General features: G+C 30.7%; 2 protein-coding genes across 2 annotated transcripts; one reads left to right on the forward strand and one right to left on the reverse strand.

Annotated features, from left to right (window-relative positions):
- The first annotated feature begins 7,491 nt into the window (after window positions 1–7,491).
- On the forward strand, window positions 7,492–8,834 carry LOC122603938 (transcription factor PRE6-like). The gene is made up of 2 exons (XM_043776797.1): window positions 7,492–7,889; window positions 8,463–8,834. Exons 1-2 carry the CDS (start codon window positions 7,776–7,778, stop codon window positions 8,613–8,615), a joined length of 267 nt encoding a protein of 88 aa, XP_043632732.1. The 5' UTR covers window positions 7,492–7,775; the 3' UTR covers window positions 8,616–8,834.
- Window positions 8,835–16,434: 7,600 nt separating this feature from the next.
- LOC122603638 (uncharacterized protein At3g28850-like) lies at window positions 16,435–18,091 on the reverse strand. Its single transcript, XM_043776402.1, has one exon. The coding sequence runs from the start codon at window positions 17,817–17,819 to the stop codon at window positions 16,575–16,577; it is 1,245 nt and encodes a 414-aa protein (XP_043632337.1). The 5' UTR covers window positions 17,820–18,091; the 3' UTR covers window positions 16,435–16,574.
- Between the last annotated feature and the right edge of the window lie 1,779 nt (window positions 18,092–19,870).

A 19,870-nucleotide genomic window follows, 5' to 3' on the forward strand; every position in this document is an offset into this window, starting at 1 on the left:
GAATGCGATTCGTAAAAAACTTGTCTCAAGCCAAGCCTAAACGAGCTCGAGTCGAATTCGAGCTTAACTATTGACTTGTTTCGTTTTCGAGCCCGAGCTCGAGCTTCGAATACATAACTTGATTAAGCCTGCGAGCCTAAACGAACTTTTATAATAATATAACAATATAATTATTTATATATATACATATTAATCGAGCTTGTAGATACTAATTGAGTCGAGCCTAAACGAGCTTTTTTTACGAGTTTCAAATAATCGAGCTTATTTTTTATTACTTACCCAGCTCGAGCTCGAGCCAAGCTCGAATTTGTTTAGTTTTTTTGGACAAACAAGCCGATCTCGAGCTTTCATAATATATCACGAGCCGAGCTCGAGTATAAACACTATGGTTCGAACGAGTTCGAGCTTGATCCTGAGCTTCTAAAACGATCTCGAGCACTGCCAAGATCAGGCTCGGCTCGGTTCGTTTACACTGCTAGATTTGCTTTGGTTTAGTTTCAAGTTTGAACTTTGGATCGCAAAATATCAACCTGAAAATAGTGGGGGATGAATTGATACTCATGTCTCGTGGGCTGGGCTTAGGAGAAGATACTTGTGTGTCATTGTACAAACAGACGTTGGCCTACATTGTGTTTTTTTTTCTTTACGCATTACCATGTGACCTCGTGAGGCTGCCCCGCCCCTGCTCGACTTATTTACATTTACAAAAGCTTTTTATGAAAACAATTGGTATACAAAACTTTCTGCTAAATCTACAGATAAGCACAAATATTATATACCGAACCATCTTTAATAGATATTAAAAGAGAACCCTTATATCAAAAATAGAGTAATCTAAACCTTTTATAAAATTTATTTCTTATTTCTCTACCCTTAGATCAATATGATGACATCATCATTGACACAACATATAATCAAATATTCTTTTAATCCTTCAACTATGAATAAAATGTTCTAACAATACATATTAATAATTAATATTCTACTAATCCTATCAATTTTAATATGTCTAACATTTTAGATACCCTTTTTGATTCACATCATCATCTATCTTTCTTTTAATTTTATTTTCATTTTATTATTGATTTTCTTATAAATCTTCTTATAGATTAAAATTTTTTATAAAAATAATACGTTTTTTTGATTTGTTAACAAATAATGATTGTTTCAAAAAGCTATGTCGATTCATGTTATAACTTTTTTGATAATTGATTTTTTAATAAGTATTAGCATTTATATTTGCAGTTGCTTAACTTGTGTCAAGTAATATTATGATCCATCTTCCATTATAGTTTATTTTTCGTATTTGATTTACTTACAACTAATTAATAGCAAATAATTTTGTATTGTATGGTTTAAATTAACCTTATGTTATGAAGTATAACTAAACACTTAATAATATATGATTAAGGTTGAAATATAAGGTTGTTATTGTTTATAGTGAATCATTTGAATGAGCTGGTAGGAATTAAAATATTGTGACAAACATTCATTACCGTGATATGAAAAATGTATGAGTATTATACATCAACTACACATTAGCATAATAAAGATTACATAGTTGCTTCCATATCATTATATACAATATCATAGCTGATCAAGTTTTGTGCGATAGGATGGTTGACATCGATGTATTCAAGCAATCTTGGAACATCTGGGTTAAAATTGTCTTACTTTGGAAGCAGACGTATACGTGCAACCAAAAAATTGTCCCATTCGAGCCCCTCTTTAATGAAGGAGGCGTTAGGGAAATCAATAACTTCGTTATAGCTTCAATGAAGGAGATTACATGCTTGTGGATCATAGACATAAAATCAGCTTCTACAAAACCACTACTATTTGTGTATCCAATTATTTTGTGGATACCGTGAATCTTTATAACTTTTTATACTATACGTAGTTAACTACCTCCATGCATTGGACCAACCGTTTTAGCTTTTAATTCACTGGAAAAAAACGTGTGTTGTAATATTTAAAAATATAATCATTTGTGATACTACATAAAACTAAAAAAACTTGTCAGGTGGATGGGAAACCAATGTCAAACCTTAGTATTTGAAATTATATTTATAGTATAGTTGATTTATGAAAAAATCAAACGGTTTATTTTCATTATTCTTATTTTATTTATTGTTTTGTAAATTTTAATAGTTTTTAAGTATTTATTATACCATTATATTAACTTTTTATAGATTTTTTCATAAATTTTTTCCGCGTTTCACGCGGGTTATAATCTAGTTTATATATATACTAAAAACCAACTGGTTTTTTACAAGTTTCTATGCACATGGTACAACTACACATGCATGCAACTTTAAACTCTTTACCTTTTAACCCCTTAAAGATTTTACCTTTTACATTTAAGCCCATCACCTTTTACTACTTAACATTTTAACTCCCTAAAGTTTTCTCTTTACTTTTTAACCCCCAAAGTTTTTTCCTTTTATAGTTTAGCCCATCAACTTTTACGTATTTACCTTTTAACCCCCTAAAGTTTTTATCTTTTACATTTTAGCCTATCAATAAAATGCTTTATTGTTACAATGTCAAATAAATGTTAGTTGGTGACTTTATCAAATTTGTACAAAAACATTGTCATCTGAAAAGATAATCTACTTGAGTCTCGCCGCAAGGTATGTAATATAATCTGCGGCAACGTGTATAAGCTTAATGAATCATTGTCCACGACGTTACTATAAAAGCTCCGCGGCAACGCACGGGTGTTTATTTCTAGTTAAATTCTATAAATCATCTTTCTATAATTAGATTTTAAAGTATTTATTATCTATACTCCCTTATATAGCAAATTAGCTTTAACTCATTAAGAACCTGATAAGTCTAAAATACCCTTAACCTTAATACATCTTTCTATACCCACCTCTACAGTTGGACTAAACTACCCCCGAATCTATCTCATTTTTAAAACAAAATTCCGCCGCAACGCGCTGGTATTATGCTCGTACTAAAAAAGAGTGTCCAAAAATTTTATGATGATTGTGTACAATACAGGAACTAACATATATTGGTAGATGCATCCATGGCTTTTTTCATAAGTTTTGGGTTCAATTGTATAGAGTGACAAGTCTGTGTGTTTCTTCATGAAAGAAAGAAATTACTTAGTGTCATCTTCCGCGGGGTTTGAGCCTTAATACCCCGACGGTGTATGGGAGAGGTTAAGATGTAGGCAGACCTTACCTCAACCTAAATAGATAAGCTGCTTCCCTTTTCTACTTAAATGGTAGAAAAGGCCCCCAACTATTGCATGGGATGAGGATCGAACTCATGATTTATGTGTGTTTCTCCATGAATGAAAGAAAGAAACTGCTCAGTGTCGCCCTCCGCGGGTTTTAAGCCTTAATACCTCGACGGTGTATGGGGGAGGTTAAGATGTATGCAGACGTTACCTCTACCTAAGTAGAGAGGCTGCTTCAATTTTCTACCTAAATGGTAGAAAAGGCCCTCCAACCTTTGCATGAGATGAGGATCGAACTCATGACCTCTGTGAGTTTCTCCATGAAGGAAAGAAACTGCCCAGTGCCGCCTTCCGCGGGTTTTGAGCCTTAATGCCTTGACGGTGATTTGGGGGGGGGGGGTTAAGATTTAGGTAGACCTTACCTCTATCTAAGTAGAGAGACTGCTTCCATTTTATACCTAAATGGTAGAAAAGGACCTCCAAGCTTTGCATGTGTTTTCTCATGAATCACATGTAACGACTCATGGTCCATATCTCGTATTCTAAAATACGTGCAATGTTTCATCATGTAATCTAGAATACGTGTATGACTTCATCTTTATACGGTGAAATATCATCTATGTCAAATATTGACTGTCAAAAAAACATTTGAGTGTCCAAAAACTTTTAGATCATTCTACAAAAATCAATGTGATTGTTGGACTTTTAGTACTGTTTTACTAGTTTAATTGAAGTGCAGGTCTTGTCTTCTTATCAATAAATTTTAATGAAAATTTTACCAAGAATTTTTTATTTGGAATTATTCAGCTTTGATTTTTTTTTCTTGAACAGTTCATTAATTATTCTTCAAGTTTTTTTTTTTTAACTTAAATAAATATAAAGAAGCAAAAATAATCAACACGTATCAAATTTATCTCTCATAACGAACTATTACTAAATTTGAGAGTCTCACAAATATGGAGGTTCTTTGGTGACCGGACTATACTACAATAAATTAGTCATTTCTATACACTTTATTTATTCATATGTCCCATTTTAATTGTTCAATTTTAACTTATCAAGTCTTCTCCCTTCAATGTTTACCGTAAATATTTTCGTCTATATTTTATAACACTTGCTATAACATATATGAATAAATTAAGTTTTAAATATATATTTCATTGATATAAATTTCATATTCTGGTAATATATAATACAAACAAAGATATTTATGGTCAAAGTTTAAAGAAAAGACTTGAAAAATCAAAATAGAACATTTAAAATGGGACGGAGGGAGTACATAATTTTGAAAAGTGCGTAAAAACTTGTTAAATCAATTGCATTTAAAAATGTGTACAAATAGTTTACATTAAAAAGTGTAAAGAAAACTACAAGCTCCACATTTAAAAGTGTGAAGAAAAAAAATGTTCACACTAATATGTGTATACAAATTTTATACCATATGCTGATATGCACTTTTTAACTGTGGAGATCATTTCTTCACAAGTGATTTCTGCGCACTTGCGTAGAAATAACCTGTAAAGAAATTATTTTTCAGTACGTAGAATTAACTCGTGAAAAAATTGATTTATATATTTAAAAACGCGTACAAATCTAATATTGTACACACTTATTAGTGTGTAAACATTTTCTTCACGCTTTTAATTGTAAAACTGATAATTTTTTTTACACTTTTTAATGTAGACTAATTCCACATATTTTTAAATGCGAACAACTTAACAAAACTTTACGCATTTTAATGTATACGTAAAAAAAGTTCTTACAAACGATAAATTTGTTGTAGTTACTATTTGCATGCCGTAAAGACGGGCATGGTTTTATGACTAAGATTATAAGAAAGATACAGTATTATTTGCATCACCTTGTATTTATTTAATAATTGTTGATTCAAAGGAAACAATATGCTGTTATGATATGAAAACATGTTTCTCATAATCATCGCCGACAACTTCTGTGCTATCAAATAGTATCACGTGACTTACATATGGTCGAGTTTGATTTGCTTGATTGTTTCCTTGTTAAATCAAAAAAGTTTTATACAAGAAAATGAACAAAAATAAAAGGAGAAGAACTTCAAAACTAACTTATGGGTGCTTTTACCTCCAATATTAATTTTAGATCCTAACTTTAAATTTGATACAAGAAAAATCTTTAATAAATAGTAAAAGGGTTTCCCCGCAATGTGGTTACAATAGCGGTGTGATGATACCAACTGTTGGTGATAGTGGTTGTGTCGAGTAATGTAGATATTATTTGATATAAAGTTGGTAGTGAAAATATCTCTATATAACTAAGAGATGATATGTTTTTTCCTAGGTGACACTTCTCTTTTTGTGCCAACTATGTTTTTTTCCTAGGTGTCATTTTTTAATAATTTTGAAGTTTTTCAAATAATTTAGATATATATTTTGTAATGCTCATGTGGCACTTCATTTGCCACGTCATCATTTGCCTACGTTGACATTTGTTTTTTTTAATTAATCTTAAATAGCAAATAAAAAATTAAAATACAAGATTAGAACTCATGACATCTAATTTTAATATTATGCACAAACCACTTGATCTAACTTAATATTTGTTTATATTTTGCAAACTACGGTAGATATTCATTGAATTTTAAAACTAATTAAAAGATATTGATAATATATTGTCGATCTTTGTAATTTATCTCTTTCTATTTTCCTTTGTATTAATTATCTTTATACGTGGAATATAATATAGTTTAATATAATATAAGACTAGGTTATATTGATAGTTACATCTAATATTTTACTAACCGATTATATTATCAATGTTAAATTAGATATTTACTTTATCAATTTTACACATATATTTTTGATATTTAAATCTATATTTGTAACTTATCTTCATATAACTAAGATTTTGTATTTTGATAATGTATGAGCGCAAAGATGTTTATATATTCTTTAGACCGCGTCTTTTTATTAATTCAATGATAATTATCATTGTGCCGTTCTAAAAAAAATAAAAAATAATGATCATTGTTTTAAGTGAGATTGTTTTTTATATTTACGTTTCATTAGTCATGTTTTAACATATTTGATAAGTATATATATAAATATATATTTATAAATTATAATTTTATTATTTGCATCAGTTGTAAATTGACTATTTTTTATATTATCATAAATTATGAATAATAATGTAATTATCAGTTATTTTTTTATTTATGTTTTCAGTCAGTCCCACACAACGTGCGGGTTTAATCTAGTTTTACAATATAAGATTTTGATTGTATAAATTGATTCAATAAGATAAAGTAAGATAAAATAGTAATTTTGAATTCCCAAAAATCTAATTTTCGACAATCGGGTAAACATAGATGTATATAGTTTAATGTAAAAATTATATATTATGGGTGTATATGTAGAATTATTTATCTATATTATGTTAAGATACTATTTGTTTGTTAGGTTGGTTTTGAGTTAATCACGGGTTAAAATGATTCAACATTTTCCTAAAGCCTTTTTTTCAATCCACTAAAAGTGAAACGTACACCAAATTTTTTTCTTTTAATTCTATTAACAAAAACATCTCCCAATTTCCATTTAATAACTGAGTATAAAAGTCTATCATTGTAAAACAAGTTATTACTTTTCGCCGTTCAACCGTCGACCAACTATATAGTCCTATTATATCTCCAGTTAATTGCTAGAACATCCTGGTATGAGGTATAGGGGATTGAGGTATATATCAAAATCTGTTTTCAATTGAGTTTTCTAGAGAATAAAAAAAGACTAGTGTGGAAATTATATATATATGATGGATTTATTTTCTAAAGCAACCTCTCTGAACATAGAATCACATGCTAAATTAACCTTTTTTAAAATTGTCCATTTTTTCCTTCCTATCTAACTCATGAACATGGAAATGACAAGGAAAAAACATTTTACTAACATTTATTTTAAGCTATTTTCCCTTGCTTTCTATATCATTGTCTCCAAAGTCCAAACTCTAGAAAGTACTTTATAGAGATGTCGTTTTGGATATCGTTAATTTATAACTAATTACAATCCTACTATATTATATATAAATTCTCACCGGACAAATTAAGCTCTCCATGACAATTAGCCTATAATATATATATTTTTTACTAGATGATGAAATGCTAGCTAGCTAGCTAGCTAGATTGCCCGTTAAATACAGTTAGTTGAACTAACCGGCCAGTTGATCGAATTGAATTGAAACAAGGTAACCGAAAGTCATGGTGTGGGGCTAGCTCCATATATATATGACCCCTACATGGCTCCATCTCTGATCGAGCAAGCACATCAGAGACATGATCGGCCCGGCTGTTTAATCTTTTATGTTTCTACCAATATATATTACCAATCTGCCACACTACAAAGCCTTCATCAATTCATCCTTAACTCCAACCATATATATATATATATAAACCCCACTAGACATTACCCATTTATATGTATGCATTCTTCTCTAACGACTCTTCACTTAAACAACCTAGCTAGTTAATTAGCTACTTCATTTATTTTCCTTAAATATCAATTAACAAAATCTTAATCAATTAAGGCTCGATCGATCTCTATATATTTTGATCATAATGTCGAGCAGGAGGTCAGGCGGAACTCCAAGGATCACCGATGAGCAGATAGTTGATCTCGTCTCCAAGCTGCAACAACTTGTTCCTGAGCTAAGAAACCGGCGTTCCAACAAGGTACTATACGTACATATCATCATGGTTTCACTTATTTCTTAGATTTGTAATGCATAGCAAAATTAATATGACTATTAATTTCTTCATACAAATTATATTTCTATGAATTTAAAGCTTATAATAATATACGTAAAGTTATCTTATCAATTTTAAAGCACATTAGATGATTTGATAATCACAACAAAATTACTTGAAACCGAATTGATATAACCTTATAGCAATGATCAAAGCCACTTGATAAATTTCTCATTCAAGTTATTTGTCGATATATATATATATATGTCCCTACTCTTAATTATATGTTTGTTGGTTATACATATATACACGGTGTATAACAAACTTTTTGTACGTAGATATTTCTCAACCGAAAAAACTACCCTATATCCTAGATACCTAGCTACCTCTTGACCAATTACATCATGACAAATTAAGGGATGATCGATCTTTAATTAGCTATAGCTAGATTTGAATCCCCAATGGACTAACTTAATTACTCGAATGTATGTATGAGATAATTAAAAGTTCATTTATATCATCATTAACGTACGTACATACTCTATATGATTTTTCTAGGCATCGGCTTCGAAGGTGTTACAAGAGACATGCAACTACGTGAGACACTTGCACAAGGAGGTTGATGACCTTAGTGATCGTCTCTCCCGGTTATTATCAACCATTGATGACGATAGCCCTCAAGCTTCCATTATTAGGAGTCTAATTAATTGATTATCAAGTACAAATATATACAAGTAATGCATAAGTCTAAGTATTATTTCAACCATTTTCTTACTTCACATATATGTTAGTTGTCTTAATTTGTATTTCATATGTCAAAATGTCAAATCATATATATAGTTTAAAACAATTAAGGATACATATATATGTATCTTTATATTTGTAAGTTTATGTTAGTTTCTTCCCTCAATGAATTTTTATTTGTGATTATCTGAACAATTTACGATCCCAATATCGACATTTTATTAATTATCATGCATGCATGTTTATAAACAAGTGATTAAATTTCAATATCACAATCAATGGTTTAAAATCTTGATCAATTTAGGCTAAGAGACTCTTTATATCATATAAACATTATTGGCTCCTTGCGATACTTTCAAGGTTTCAAAGATTTTATGATCTCCCAATAAGAAATCTTTTTGTTGCTTCATTGAAAGTGCAACATTTTATGTTTTGAACGAATTTTCGAATAAAAGTTTACTTGTTTGTTCTATATACATTCGGTTGCCAGAAGTTTAATTCCCTTTCTATTAAAAGGGTTGTAAAGTTTTTGAAGTAAATAGTAGAAATTAAATTGTTTGAGTGTTATATTAAATAAAATGGGACCAAAAGGAAGCAATGTATATAAAGAAATGGGACCAAAGATTTTGTTGCACAATCAAATGTCACAATCCAACTTCAACATATAGATATTAGAGATGAGGTGGTCATTTAATACTCTTAAACAGGACACTGTACCACGAAAGTGATGTATGTCAACTCGATCTCCTTTCTCAAACACACAATCTCATAACTTTTAGTAGTATTATTGTTATGTTAATATATTTGTATTATTAGATTTGTTCTAACCTTCATATTGCGAACATACAAATATAGCCACACAATGACAAGTTGAGAATATACAAATCACAACTCTCAAGCTATACAATTATAGACCGACATTGACAAAATGTGCAATGTAATTGCAAGTAATAACCATTTGCTAACAATTATAAAGACACTTGAAAGGGAAAAAAGGAACGTATAATGAGCCAAATGTAACCTATGAAAAATACCAACAAGATTAATACCACTTGACCAAACTTTGCGCAAGGCAAAAAGGTAAAAGAAAACACACTAAAGTCCTAAAAGGTCTTATTTTATGTAGCCAAAGGTAAGCTCATATGTGTTGGATGGAATTTGCAATTGTCGATTGCCTGTTGACCAAAGTCCAATATGGTGGATGGAATGTGTAATTGCCCATTGGGCAAGTATGAACAAATAAGGCCCAAGAAAGTCATAAGGACCTAAGAACCTACATTATAAGGCTCCGTTTGATGTGAAGAATGAGCCAAGGAAGGCCCATTACCCATTAGAAACCCATTCTCTCAAACTATGGATTTTTAATTCCAGCCAACTACCTTTTCTATCTCATTTGTGTGCATTCATGGAATAGATATTTTTGGTACTTGGTAGAACAGGACCGAATATAAACAAATATGAATGAGTATAGTGCAGAATCAGGATTTAGGAGATGGGAGCCTGAAATATATTTTTTTAAATGGGGTTGCGGCCTAGTATTTTAGACTTTTTGGTTGGAGCTTAATAAAAGAAAAATTAAAAAGAAATTTTTGGGTTGAGGAGGGGCGAGGAGCAATGACCACCCTCATAGTGGGTTGAATCCACCCCAGAATGAGTAACGGAAAGGAATTAGCAATATAATAAAATGAAATGTTACATTCCATTAGCATGCTCATTTTAAGAATGTGTCTTAATATATAGTTTTTTTTATAAAAAAATTTCGATAGGAAAAGCTATACATGGATTCAATGTTATCAACTAATTACAAACATAATTTTAAAAACTCATTCTCCACCTAATTACAAACATATTTTTACAAACTCATTCTCGACCTATAAAAATAAAGAAAGAAAAAAAACAAGAGAAAACAAATATTAACATGATTGGTCCACTTCATAAGCCGTGTCAATTTGTAAAACAATGTTTGTAATTAGTTTGTAGATATAGCATTTCTAAAAAAAAAAAAAAAAATCAACTTTGTAGCATGATAGGGCTGTAACTCCCTTTCTTACACCACAATTCCAAATTGGTGATCAGCGAAGCCAATAACCGTTCATCCAAACATTTTAGCCAAGTGTTCTTGTTAAACAACGTGAAACATTTGACTCATGCGAATTGTATGGGTACACTTACAGTATATATCATATTGATTAGCGACATCCTTATTTGTGGGAGGGAGTTCCCTAAAGTTATCTTAACTTAATTAGTCAAGTTAGGAAGATCTTAACCTTTGATGAAAATCAAGGGTGTTGATTTAAAACTTATATTTAAATCTTGACCCCTGATTTTTCTAAAGAAATACTTTCCAAAAAGAACATTAATTGCCTCTTTCTAGATAACTTTAAGGCAAAATTGATTTCCTTTTAATAAACTAGACAAGGTCAAGCCTTCTTAAATAATCATGAGCCGTACTCAAACTCGACTCATTTCCTATAGAGCCCAAGATCATTATTCGTAAAACAAAACTATTAAAAGAATGAAAAAAGATAAGGCATTTGTATTTAATGTTGGGATTTTTGCATACATCCCCTATAAAACTATACTAATTATATATACACCCAAATTACAATTGAATTAACAAATATCCCCATTATTAGTATTTCTCATCATTAGGACCATTATATCCTTTTCCCTCCATTCAAGATTGAGCCCCAAATAATCCCTCCATTTAGGTTATTGAGTCTTCTTAAATATGTCTCCTTAATCTCTCAATCAATTAAACAATTATTCAAGAATTGGTACTGAGTTTTTCAATCACGGATATGTTTTAATCAAACCCTATCCGATACATTGTTGTAATCATTGTTTTTCTCTTTTATATGGTAATTCTAATACTTATTTTATTTCACAATTTTAATCACTTTCTTGTTCGTCATTATAGTAGTAGTAGTAATATATACTTTTTTGATTTTACAATTAGATTTGTCATTATCCTTTTATGTTTAATATACGCTTTCTGGAATAGATCGTTGTATGAAAACGGACATGATATATGATCTTGCAAATATGTTAAGTTCATATAGAATGGGGAGAAGCAACTGATCTAGTTCATTCGTGTAAATATTGGCATGTGTAAAATATTATCTTAGCATGCAATTGTTATGTTCCAAATATGATTACACTCACCGATCGACGTCGTATTACCATTTACCAGTGAGGCATGTATAGTTATGAGATGTACGGAATTCACTATTGAGACAAGTACACAATAGCAACCCATAAGTGTGTCCGTTTAATTGCAGGATAAAGAATTGAGATGGAACATCGTGTAAAATATTAAAGATCACGAGCCTTTAATCCATTTAAGATATTACTATTTGAATTTGATAATTTATTTAGATATTAAGGTGTTATGATTTGGATGAATTTTGAATTGATGGCGGTTAAGAATGAAAGGGCAAAATTATCAAAAATCTAAGTATTTTTAATACAGAAAATATGATTGGATAAAAATGTAAATTTATATGATAAAATAGGGATATTTGTTAATTTAATTGTAGCTTGGGTGATATGTAATTAGTATAGTCTTAAAGGGGATTTATGCAAAAATCCCTTCAATGGTTTCTTATGAAAAGGATTACTTGATTAGTTTGGATTGGATATGGAAAGGATTGAAGAGGGTTTTTTTTTAGAACGACATTAAAAATTTTTATTGAAAAATGCTAGTAAAAATCTAGCAAGTACAAGACACTCGCGAATTGATCTAACTAAAAAACGAAAATAAAGAACATAAAAAGTTCCAACGATACAAAACAAACACGCAACAAACTTATGGCGACTAAAACCACAATGGAGATCCCAACCCGAGACGAAAAAAATGATCTCCCATGAACGAATTCAAACACTCGTTGTATCATACCACAAATGCAAAGAAATCTAACAGACATCTTTTTTCCGTCTCTTTAAGACACTGTGTAGGAGAACAGTACCACCTTTTACGTTGCCATAATATCTTCAAATCTTGAAATCGCTAGAAAAATAATATTTCCACATGTTTAATTGTGCGAGAGAGAACGAGCCTTGAACATTTCCATCGGGGTCTTTATAGCTCTACAATTTTTCATAATCTAATTTGTCATCGGTTGGTGGACCAATATAGTCAAGCCACGTCGAACAAGACTCTACAACAAGATTAATATCAGTAGCTGGGGGGCGTTGAAGGAAACATAACACTGTAAGACGGCTGATTTTCCACTTGATTATGTTTTTCGTTACGGGTAACCTCATTGAAAGATTGATCTTGCTTTACTGATGCATCACTTGAAACCTTTGAATTCTCCTTTTCAATAGCTTTGACAGGCCTAACCTGACACTTATCTTGTTGTAATAACCTGTTGACTCAGTGCCGTCTCATGGATTTTAAAGGCCCTGCACTGCATTATTTATAAGGACCTTTATCCATATCATTTACGTATTCTCTCATTTTATAGAATAAAAAAATACCTTTCAATTCCAAACAAAAACACAATATCACATTGTAATCGTTGGGTATTATGATATAAATATTTAATATTAGCAAAAGAAAATTGAACTTTTGGGCCCTTAAACAAAACTAGGCCCTGTTCGTTTGAACATGTTGAACACCCTAAAATCCGACCTTGCTGTTGAGCAAAAAAAATCATGATCATCCAACCCATTATTATAATGTGTTGAATGTTCATTCTTAACACTAATTTCAAAAGAGGACAACTCTTCGACACATTCTGGGATACTAGAATTCTGGGCATTATCTTTCATAAAATCATTACCACAATCACACTAGTTGGTTAATATTGGATGTTAGATTGTTAATCTTTTTACAAAAAATTTTAGATGAATTAACTCAAAAGAAATTTTTTTATAAGTGTAGTTTCGGACTTTCGGATATTCATATAAGAGATTGCTTGTTCGAATCATATAACTAGTTGGTTAAGAATAGTTACAAAATTCTTTTAGGACCACCCTTTCATTTGACCAACCGATCCTCAAACCAACTTGTCGGCACACATATGAAATTATGAATCAAAAGCCTAAATTTCAGTTAACTGGAAATACAAAACATAATATATATATATATATATATCCATTCGTTTAACTAACATTGGATGCAAAGGCGGTACTAAAGGGGGTCCAAATACTCCTCTCAAAATTTAAATTTTGTTATGTATTTTTAAAAATTTTGTAGATTTTTTAAAATTTTTTTATGCGTTTTTAACATTTTGCTCCCTTTTAGATTTACTTTATATAAGTTTTTTAATTTTACCCTTATGGGATTTTTTCCTGGTACCACCTTTGATTGGTTGTTAGATTGTTAATCTTTATCATTTTACACTTCAAATTTTAATTCACACGGTCAGTATATGCTTAACCTTCTAATTTTACACTTTTACGGTGATCTTCATTTAATGAAACATTGACCATATAGAAAATATTCGTATGTCCACAAAATCGAAAACAATGTACGTGGTACTATTTTTAACTCAGATCTTAAAAGAATATACTTACCATTATTAATTTCTTGTCTTACAGAAAAAGGATGTCCAAAAAACGCGTTCACCTAATTGGTCAAACGACAACAGTCTTTGCTCCTTGCACCAACATAAATAGTATATGTTGTTGTTAAGGGCGTTTACCGAAGCATCAAGGACTACCACTCCTCTTCTCAGTTCTCATACTAATATTATTATTACTCGTATTATTATATCTATAATCTGTATATTTATAATTTTTAGTGTACATCACCAAATATGTTTTAAAACATTATACTATAAAATTATATTATTCATGTTTTATGGTGTATGGCTAAAAAGTAATGGTATCCATCATCACATTTCTCTCTGGTTTATTCTTTTCACATATCACTACAATAAAAATATCATTTAATCACTTACTTATATGAAGTGTAAACAGATATCTTAATTTGTTCACACTTAAAAATGTTTAAAAAGTGTTTACATTTAAAAATGTGAATAAATTTGAAAAATCATAACTTTTTCACACTTATATATATGGAGAAAAAAAGTTTACACTTTCAAATGTGTAAAACTATATCAACTGTTCACACTTAGAAGTGTAATGATTAATTTGTAACACCAAATTTCTTCACACAAGAAAGGTGTGAAGAAATAAGGTGTTACAATTTTACTTTCACACTTTTATGTACGAATATGTTTAACATTTGTTCATATTTTTTGGTGTGAATTTTTTCTTTCCATGCATATAAGTGTGAAAAAATTTTAATTTTTCAAAAATTTTCACACTTTTATATGTATATACTTTTAAAATATTTTTAAGTGTAAATATATTAAGAAATTTATTCACAATTTTTTAAAGTAAGTGTGAATAAATGAATTTTTTGTTGTAGTATTAACAACGTGCAATAACAAGTACGACTTTTAGCGAAACTAAATCGACTATGGTTAAGTCTTCATTAAATGTAAAGAGTTTACACATTATTATTTTTTTCAACGAACTTGATTCTACAACCTCTTATTTAGCGTCGATTTCGATGCAGTTAGAATACAAGTTTGTACTTGTTTAATAATATAATGTGGATTTTAATTATAGGGATTAGTTTCTTGAAATGTAACTATCTTTGACCGAATGTTTATAGTAGGAAAAAACTAAAGTTATGTGTATTGTATGTAAGCACCTTGAAAAAATGTTTATTGTATGTAAGAAAACATACGTGGCAACCATATACAGGTGCCACTTGTCAGATTGTAATTGGTTAAAACGAAATTCTTACATACAATAAATATTATTTCAAAGTTGTTTACATACAATACACGCAACTTTAGTTATTTCTTACTATAGACATTCGTTCAAAGTTTCTTACATTCGAGGGAACTACTCCCTTAATTATAAGCATATGTTATGGGGTGGTCTGGATTTGAGTTCGATGATGCTCGGCAATCACCCAGTGTTCAATGTGGACGAGAAAAAAAAAAAAAGATTGCCTTTGTAATGCAATCGGTTTTCCTTTCTTGTTTCTTCTTTCCTCCTTGGACACACATATATAGTTAAATTTTGGATATCATTAATTATCCAAAAATCCCAACTAATCCACCAGAGGAAAGAATACCGGAATTAATTTTTGACTTATTCCTATCTAAAGTTTTTCATTCTTTTTGATAAAACTAATTAATCACAGCCTGTGCCTACTTATAACTTGTTCAAAGTTTTCATATTTCCACTTTTATATTAGAAGTGCCCGTTTTTTCGGCAATTCTAATAATTACATTCAAAACAATCTTATTAAATTTTATTTATTTCAACCTAATAAATAATTTGCCTTGTAGTTATTGTGACCAACTACTTCACTTTTTAGGGTTGGTGGATCCTAATAATATAATTATTCCTCCTATGAAAAAAGATTAGTAGGTGTAGAGTTAATGAAATATTAACCAACGCAAGATCTTTCAGTTTATTTCTTTTTATATATTGTTGGTGTCAAAAACAGATGCACAAATATCCCACTTTGAATGAAAGAGACCTGAGTTCACAAAAATGAATAATAATCGAATTATACAATCCGGAAATTGTGGTAGTATTTATGTCTCGATATGCTTTGGTCCTATTTGATTAGTCATGAGGCCCAATAAAATGGACCACTTATGGCTCATGTGGAATAAAATGCTAAAATGGTCACGATGTACATATCTTCTTTAAAATGTGATAACCAGTGCTTGCACATGCAAAAGAAATCTAAGAAGCTTCAATAAGATGGCAAATCTTTCAAATAGTAATAATCAAGACTCTCAATGTGTAAAGGCAAACAAAACAATAGAGTAAATTTTGAATGTATCACTCTATCTAAAACAATTGATCAAAAAATAATTTCTTAGATGTAAGAAAAACAGCCTCTACTATACAATCAAAAATCAGCACAAATTGAAACCGTGTAAATTAATCACAACATATAGGACACCTTATTAGTCCATTTTCGTTGCAATCTGGACATCTTTGAAATCCATAATCGCTTTCTTCCCTTTCATCGTCTTCAGTTTCATCAGACTCGTCTTCGTAATATATCTTACAGCTACCAGAACACGTCTCACATGGCACAAATCTAATATCACCGCAAGCCTCACAACCACCTTTGCCGCCACCACCACCAAAATTGTCAACTTCCATCATTTCACAACCTTCCAACGCCTTCTCGAGGTGCCCGTCTTCATGCAATCGCCTAATTTCCATCGCACCACCGATACATTTTTTCCCGATAAATACCTTAGGCAATCCGCTAATAATGCCACCCAATAACTCCTTCAACTCCTCTTTAAATCCCGAATGCATCGATACATCCCGTTCGTCGACTCGAACTCCGGTCGCCTTCAAAATGTGTCTTACGTGACAACACTCTTCGTATGTCTTCCTAACTCCCCGTAAACTAGTGAAGTACAGAACCAATTTTTCTTTGACACGTGGCGGGCTGTTATTGGCTTTACAATCACTGACATAATCTTTCTTGGGATCCGATATATCCAATAATTCATCATTAAAGCCGTCATTAGACGGCAAATAACACGAGTTTTCTGGATGTAACAATTCCAATGATTTCCTAAATTCAGTAATCATCTCACTATCAAAATCCGATGCGATCGACGTGTCGACCGAATCAAAAACTGAATTCGAGTTCGAGTCGGGCCCATCAAGAGAAGTAAACGAATTCGGGTTAACATGAAACGAAAAACTCCGAATATGATTCGAAATCAGCTTCGGCCGAAGCGGACTCGTATCATCCAAACCTTCCATTAACTCCCACGCATTAATCGTCTCCGGTTCACCCGGAGGCGTAGTAATAGGCGTTTTCGGGGCGAATTTAGGAATCTTTTCTTCAATCATTTTCGACCATGTTTTAGCATCAATAACCCCAACAGCAAATTCATTACTTTCTTTCTCCGGCACATTTTCACAAACAGGTTCTGGACGAATCTGACACCCACCGGAATTTTTCAACCGGTCACCGGAATCCGATTGATCAAGCTGAAGGTACCCAAGTGTAGAAGATGTCAAGGCAACAAGATGGTAACTATCGCCGGTGGTTTGCGGTGGGTGATGAACATGCATTGAATAGCTTCTTGTCATCGGAGCAAATTGTCCACGGCAGTTCCGGCACACCGGTTTTTGCTTAGAAGATGCACAACCCATTTATGTTACTTGAAATTCAAAACCCACTAACAAGATTTGATTTTGAATCAAACCCAGAAACAGTTTTGTTAAATTCTATGTCTATCACTATAAATATATCAATAAGATTTACCCAAAAATTTCTTTGTGTGTGTATGTGGATAAAATGATTAAAAAAGGAATGAAAGAATTCTAAGAAAATAAGATTTTAGTATTGATTTGCAACTATAATGTATAGTAAAGCAAATGATCAAAAAAGATTTTTGAAGTTTTTAGAAAACACACACACACAAAAAAAAAAAAAACAATATAAAGTGAGTGTGAAATGAGAGAAAAAAATAAAACAAAACTTTTAGAAGATGAAATGTAAGAAGTGGTGGGAGAATGAGTGGTGTGGTGATAACAACATTCTAACACAGCCTATGAAGTCGTGGGGGACATACCATCTAAATATTTGATTGAATTAATTAAGAGTATTATTAAAAAGAAATAAATAATTAAAAACACGGCTAAAAGGACGTGTAAAGCGGGAATTATTCCCTAAATGACTCTTTCATAAATCTCTTTTTTTACATTTAGCGACTGACTCCGCTAAAAGGGTCGATCGGAAAGGGTGTGATTTGATTTGGTGTATTTGATTGTATTATGCTCGTGTAAGTGGGTTACTTATGCTGACATTATGGCGGGAATAACTTTTGTGTTAAAATTTTTTTGTGATACGATAAATGGTTTGGAAACGATTATAAAAATAATAGAATTAAACAACTTATTTACATATCGATCGAAAATTTATTTCGGTAAAATAATATATAGTCGCTTCTCATCCTTGCATTCAAAGTTTTGATATACTATATAAAAAGACGGCACCAAAAGAGGGCAAGAGGAGCCAATGCTCCCTCAGAATTTAATATTGTCATCATATATGTAATTTCTTCACTGATTAATAAAATTTTCTTATCGAATTTTAATAATTTGCTTCTCTTTGGATTTGTTTTTCATAAAATTTTTTTTTTCTTTTTGTCCTATTTTGATATTTTTTTCTAATACTGCCTCTAACAATATAAAAGCTTTCTGTACAAAGAAAATATTCAAACATTCACAATCATTCATTAACTTATGGTGTGTTTGATTTATAACTTTCATATTATAAATTGGACATGAAATTCTTCAAAATAGTTAGACCTATATATCCATCAAGGCTAGTAAGTTTTTAAATCAATTCCCCTTCACATGTTAAACCCAAATTCACAGTAATTCCATGTTTTAAATCGTATACCCCCTTAAAACCTCTTGGTCAATAAACTATGCCAAATGCCTTTTGGTAAGTTAAAAAAGATAGTTAGTTACAGTGGTTTATCAATTTATTATTATTTTACGTTTTTTTCTAGTTTTAATTAAACTTTTTCTTAGAGTGTTAGAATTTTCATAAAATAGTCCGGCATAATCATTTAGACTTTTAAGGTTTTTTCAAAGTCTTTTAGTCCTTTACTAAGACATGAAAGTGATATTTGTACATTGCAAGAATCAAATTATATATCTTTTCAAGACTTCAAACTAAAACATATTGTAGTTCTTTGAATAGTTCTTTTAGAATTTAATATATTTCTTCCTTTTTGTTGAATATACCGTAGATTACATACTCATTTTTCATGTATTTATTATGACTCTTTCAAAGAGGTCAAATAATCAACATAGGTGTCTAATTAAATACAAACTACTAGAAGCTTTGGTTATTAGATGAAACAAATTAAATCATACTTCTGCCCCATCTCAATCTCAAATAAATTAAGACAAAGAGATGGTTACGTAAAATAATAATAATCATAGAAAAAATTTACTCACTTTTTCTTAAATCTCATTTTCAATTTATTGCATTATAAATAGCCTCTAAAGATCTTTAATCAAGTCTTAGGTGTTGGGTGTTATGTTTATGGCCATAGGTGGTATAGTATAGTCTTGCACATGGTGCCATGGTTGATGGACCAAGGTTTGTGTGACAATATATTTGTTGGTAATTGCAATTACAAATATAGTAGTGGTGTGTCACGAGCAGTTAAGGCGTATGACATTGA

The sequence above is a fragment of the Erigeron canadensis genome, chromosome 6, assembly GCF_010389155.1.
Source record: "Erigeron canadensis isolate Cc75 chromosome 6, C_canadensis_v1, whole genome shotgun sequence".
Taxonomy (NCBI): domain Eukaryota; kingdom Viridiplantae; phylum Streptophyta; class Magnoliopsida; order Asterales; family Asteraceae; genus Erigeron; species Erigeron canadensis.

What these genes read in the sequence shown, in the direction of transcription:
- LOC122603638 (XM_043776402.1), bottom strand. Translation starts at nt 17,819, where the DNA reads ATGGGTTGTGCATCTTCTAAGCAAAAACCGGTGTGCCGGAACTGCCGT.
- LOC122603938 (XM_043776797.1), top strand. Translation starts at nt 7,776, where the DNA reads ATGTCGAGCAGGAGGTCAGGCGGAACTCCAAGGATCACCGATGAGCAG. An exon ending in GAAACCGGCGTTCCAACAAG is followed by an intron (nt 7,890 to 8,462) that starts GTACTATACGTA and finishes TGATTTTTCTAG; the next exon opens with GCATCGGCTTCGAAGGTGTT.